The sequence below is a fragment of the Diadema antillarum genome, unplaced genomic scaffold (assembly GCF_040938485.1).
Source record: "Diadema antillarum isolate AM-2024a unplaced genomic scaffold, OU_Dant_1.0 scf00000120, whole genome shotgun sequence".
NCBI classification, from domain to species: domain Eukaryota; kingdom Metazoa; phylum Echinodermata; class Echinoidea; order Diadematoida; family Diadematidae; genus Diadema; species Diadema antillarum.
The window spans coordinates 1,514,001-1,520,000 of NW_027271009.1; the positions used below are offsets into that span (position 1 = coordinate 1,514,001).

The 6,000-nt window shown below is 39.9% G+C and overlaps 1 protein-coding gene across 1 annotated transcript in view; it reads left to right on the plus strand.

The window, feature by feature from the left end:
• LOC139720048 (endonuclease/exonuclease/phosphatase family domain-containing protein 1-like) overlaps positions 1 to 6,000 on the plus strand; it is a 38,145-nt gene that overhangs the window by 25,820 nt on the left and 6,325 nt on the right. The window contains exons 5-6 of the mRNA XM_071631421.1: positions 2,404 to 2,619; positions 5,338 to 5,389. Coding sequence (XP_071487522.1) covers positions 2,404 to 2,619; positions 5,338 to 5,389 — 268 coding nt within the window. The remainder of the gene's footprint in view (positions 1 to 2,403; positions 2,620 to 5,337; positions 5,390 to 6,000) is intronic.

Here is a 6,000-nt window from a genome sequence, read left to right on the forward strand (position 1 = left end):
GACCATAAAGTTCTCTCAATTTCCAGAAAATGAACGCTTTTGCATAAATATCCATGCCACCACAATCAATCAAAAATGCCTAATTTCCTTTTAACTAATTTTTCTGAATGTGCACCGGTTGCTATGTGAGGCTGTATCTTAGCAACCAATCGACCTTGGGGCAAAATATTTTGGGATTTTCCGTCAGACACTTTGGGGAACATTTGGTGCGATTTTAAAGAAAATCGGAGGGGGTCGGGTGACAAGCACTGGATGATTTGACATGGATTGACCCAGCTGTGTGTATTTACCACTGTAAAAGCGGAAATTTTTGCATTGTGGAAATTTGCGCGCATTTTGCGCAACCAGAAACTAGTGCGAAAATAAAAGCATATGGATATTTTTGCATGTCATATATTCCACTGATTAAGGTCTTGATTCCATGGAATAAAACACGCAAAATTCATGTCATCCTGCCAAGTGTGAAAAATTAATTGCACGAAAAGTTTTTTTCCATTTCTCTTTGTATGATGCATGGAGCTTCTAGAAACCACAACAAGAAATATCACATTTGCAAAGCATTACTCTTAATATGTAAAAATGGTTGTTCTGTAAAGTTTGTTTGAGAACAAATGAAGACTGTACTCATGCCCAGCTCACTGTGAGCAAACTGTTTTACAAATCGTCTATGCAATACAGGAAAATGTTGACCAACTGAGTTTGAAGAAGTAAAGAGATAAGATGTTTGAATGCAGGCCTTCTGCCTCCCAGTTTCAATAATTGTGTCTGTGTTTTTGGGATCTTGGCAATGGCAGAAGTTTTTGAGTTTACAACGTCCTTGAAGTTTTCCTGTCGAGAGTCATATACCAGACCATGGACCATCTTGAGAAGCAATTGGCGTTCTAGAGATGGTGTGAAGTGAAAATTCTCTCCACAGTGAACTTTCAGATCATTTCCATTCAGAGTGAATATGATGTTTGAGTGCATCTACTTGCTCAGACAGAGCTCCACTGTCTACCGGCCCACACGAAAAGTTTTCTGACCCCTGATGTAAACAGGAGAAAATCTTTTAATGATGTGGTGTATGAAGCCTAGTTTTAGAATGACCAAATGTACAATATATGTACAATTGTGCAATGTTTACACAGTTATCAAAACTATTACCGGTGCTTGCTGCTCTGTACTTTGTACATTTTTAATACTAAATATTGTTGACTGTTAGTTTCTATAAAGTTTGCAATGTTGATAGTGATGATGTACTCGCATTTTGGTATACTTTGAAATAATGAATGGGAATCCACAGATTTGCTATTTTTGTCAAATTGTTGTTGCATCATTTTGGTAGGCATGTAGCATTGTGAATATTGCTAAGTTTCATGATAGATCAAAGGGATGACTCATTGAGAAAACTCTTTGCTTGAGAAGTGTAATGCCCTGCAACAACCCGACAACTTTAAGTAACGGTATGGTAGACATTCTAATTTGGCACCAGAAAGCAAATTATCCTGCTCTCCTGCTAGACAAGATCCTGTGATGATTTTAAATATGATCTGCTGCTCTTCTTCTGATGTGGCATACATGTATGACGACAGCCTGATTAGGATATATCTATCCTAATACAGCAGTACTTCCAATAAATATCCTAATAAAAGGTGGGACCAACCTTGTATTACGATTGCTTTGTTTTGCTTTGTTTTAGAATATCTCAGCCATATCAAAACCGATTTTCATCAAGTAAACTTTGAATTCCTCTTAGAATTGTATGCTCTCTCATTTTTCATGAAGTGGTTTCTATTTCACAAAAAAGTTAAAAGCCGAATCCTCCCCTCAACCTAGACCCCGTTTACAGTGCGAGGCTCGGCCGCGGCTCGGCTGTGGCCGAGCCCACCTTCATTTCAGTGTAAACGCACAAAAGGCCAAATGCAAGGCCCAAATTGGCCTCGCATTTGGCCTCGCTCTGGAGGTGGTCCCGGCCGCGGCCGAGCCCAGCCTTTTCTTGGTATAAACGCAAACTGGGCCAAATGCGCGGCCAATTTTAGTCTGGCTTCCAAACCCCCTGCCTGTATCTTTCGCTATTCAGGATATTAACCCCCTCAACGTCGAAAACTAGTATAGTTTAAGGTGGTTTTGTCCTGCAAAGGATTTTTTCCTTCGGCAAAGACCTTTGCCCGACACGGAATTCAGTTGGCAAAGGGTCTTAAAACCAGACAATACCAAATTGCGTTTGTTTACAAGGAGAGCGCCACTACGACAAAATATTGAAAGGTTTGAATCAAAAGCGCGGCCGAGCCCGGCAGTGTAAACGGACAAAATTGCGGGGCTCGGCCTCGCAATTGAGGCTGGGCTCGGCCCAGCCCCGCACTGTTAACGGGGTCCAATACTATACCATCCCTTTAAAAGTAAATCATCATCTTCACCTTCCAGAATGAGAGAGTCTGCGGATTCCTGTGGGACACCAGCCAAGGGGTGCGGCTCAAGCACTCCTACCAGCTCAAGCTGACGGCCAACAGGACCATCTCTTCCCCCTCATCATCTCATCACGTCCCCTTCCTGGGCCGCTTTGCCCTGCTCCATGCAGAGCTCAGCGTGCTCTGCGTCTCCTTTGGGAGGAGAAGCCAAGGAAATGGTCTGAATACAGAGGTGAGGCTCCTATCAAAGTCAAGTTTAATAGGAGATTGCTTTATACCCTATCATACTGCATTGCACATATGTGAACCTCTTTGAACCTCTTCGAAACAGTTCAAGAGATGGGTTGATACCGGTAATCCTTTGTTTCATTGGCTACACTCTCTACACATCCCCTTAAAAATATATCTTGGCTACTGCTGGGGCATGATTTGATCATCATAATTATGATAGTAATGTTGTACCTAGCCACTAATGAATGGAGATGGTGCTTCAGGTAGAAAAGTCACACACTTACGATGGCAATTATTTTACACTTTTTATCTCAAAATACTCCCAAGCAGCTCATTATTCTAGCAATGCCATCAGCCCGACAAGTTTCACGGTAAAGCCTTTTGGCATATTGCAAGCAAATTCCAAATGATTGAAGATGAATTTAGAGCCCATTTGAGAACTGTGTTTTTCGCTTGGATGCAAAGGACTTGCAACACAGTGTCATGCCATCACCAGGAAACTGGAGTGTGTTGATTTCTCACCCCAAATCGACGAGTTGTCGTGACCTACTATTGTCTTGATTGCAGAAGGAACACTGGTCCACTGCCAGCAGTGTTTAAGTAGGTCTTGAATGCTTGGAGTTTGATTGAATTTTGAGTTGCCATGGTAATAGCTGCGTTAAAGGACCTATGTAATTCAAATTATGCATGTTGACTTGTGTTAATTTATGATACGGTCAACATTGTTTATGTGGCCAAATGAATACTGTAAAACATGATATATTCGCGGCACGAAATTTTCGCAAATTGGAGCCGACGGCCTTTTTCGTGACAAGAAATTTTCACGAATTGCCTCTTGCGTTCAATGCATATAGTGTAGATAAGAAATTTCGCGTGCATTTTAATTTCGCAAATCTTGGCACTCGCGAATTTCGCGAAATTAAAATGCACGCGAACATTTCTCATTTTACAGTATCTAAACATATGTATTCTATAATAATGTTTATGCTACAAGTGTAATGTACAATTTGTATTTTCTTTGAACACATTACTTGGATATGTCACACACACACACACACAAAAAAAAAAAACCCTTCAAAACCAAGATTCTGTCATTGATATCATATGTCGATCATTGCTAAAGTTCTATTATGATTGACAAAGACATTTTCAGCTTGGAGGTGATGGGGCATCAAGGAAATTCATTAGATAAGCCACAGTGATTACTGGTAGTGACTGAAAAATCCTTATGTGTATTACTGTGTCTGTGCAAAGGCGGATAAAATGAAAGCAGCAAATTCAGTGGAGACTGTCATACAGATCGTAATGTCAGGTCATAGATTCTTCATAGTTTGAAACAATTGCAGAACACATAGTGAAATGTTGTTTTGCATTGATAGCCAGGTTTCTGATATCCTGTTTTGTTTTGTTGTTCCCCCATTACACGCTGTAATGTGTTTGGGAATGCTGCGTGAGTTTCTGCTGGCATTGAATTCTGTGACACTTATTGCAGCTGCTTCACGTGGCAGAAAGCAATTCTATTTGTCATGTCATAATTAATTGTAGTCTGTGCAGTTATGTGGAGAACAACGTGTACTTGCCATGTGGATAAATAATGTGCACATAATTAAAGTGATCTTAGTGTTACCCCATATAGCAGAGGGATCATCATAATGGCATCATACTGCTTTATTAGGGAAAGATTTTCCAGATGAGTGGGTACATCTATGCTTTACATATGACTCAAACCTTTAAATAGCTGTTAAAGAATCTTTTGATAAAACATGTAAACAGAAGATAGAGTATAGCCCTGCCAAAGGCCATGGTGTTACAACAACTTTCTGGGAATATTGGGTCATCAGTCATGTTGACCTTAGTGCTAAAATGGCCTCTGGTCAGAAATAGATCTGCCTGTAAATAGTTAAGATGTTAGACTAGTTTGCCAAGTAAGATTATGACACGTGGTCCAGTCTTTTGAGTGTATTAACCATGAGGCTGGGAACTTCCTATAAGAGCTGCTGCTGCTACACAGTGACCCATTTCAGAGTCATGTGGGGATATGCACATGACCTCACTTCCCACCGCACGAAGAGAAACAGTGATAAAAAGTTTGATGAACTGTGATGGGAACCGGTGCTCAGGGTTCCTAGCACTCCAAACAGAGTGGAGGACTGAAAAAAGGTTTAATGAGAAACAAAAACAAAAGCAAGCTTCATATACACCTGTATGCTGCTGGCTTGAGACATTATAGTACCTACAACGTATGATTCTATTGAGTACTACTGATGCAGGTTTGTAGAGTGTGCAATATGAGCTTGATTGTTCTGTAAGGTGATATTCAAAGCAAGTGTCCAGTTGCCCCACTTCACCATTTATTTCAATCCCCATTTACATGTGGAGTTTGTATGAGTGGATCAGATGCACAATTGATGGAAGTGGTTGTCAGTATTAATGATTTGAAATTGTCAGGACGTCCCCAGTAGTTCAAACATGGAATCATTTTCCATGGTATCACATAGCAATTTACTCTGCATTTTTGGTGTACTTTACTGTGGAAAATATTTTTCATTGCATGATTTTTCTGTAGAGATTTGTCCATGTAATGATAACTGTTTATAAAGTGATATTCTATAAAGTATCATGTATAATTATTATTTTAAAAGTAAAGAATTGACCTTGGTGAAGGCATTTTTTTTTTCTTTTCAATGAAAGCATTTCTTTTTTAATTCTCTTTTTACAGGAGGCCCAAGTGTTGGAAGCAGTTGCCCGTACGATTGATCAGTACTTCCCAGGTAATAAATGGCCAAAAAAAAACCAAAACCAAAAAACAAAAACAAAACAACACACAAACAAACAACCCTCACTCAAGCCATTTTGTGTGTCCCCTAAATATCTTGATGTGTTTTGCATTCTTTTGTGATGACGTCATGCGTATGATGCGCTGTATTGTTTTCACGAGCTCACATGAGTCCCCCATAGGACCTTCCTTACTTCCTTCCACCTATGAGTAGGAAAGCAGTTTACCAGCTGACAAGGTTCATCAGGTGACTGCCTGGATCAATGCTGACTCCCCCCCCCCCCCCCCCCCCCCCCTTTTTTTTTTTTAATGATGCTTTCAAACATTTCTTAATGAGAAGGAGATGCAAAGATATATGTGGAAGGAAGTCAATTAATACAATCGTAGCTGGAAGGTGTTCTTTATCCAAAAGCTCTCAAGGGCATTGATTTGTCAACCATCACTTTAATGTAATGGCATGTACATTGTATGTATTGTTTTTGTTTGCTTTATTTGTTTGTTTATTGTTGTATTTTGGTCATTTAGGGTCTCATGCAAGTGACTGCCTAGATTGATGTGGATTAACCTGAATACTTTCAAACATTTGTAACTGAGAAATAGGTGCAA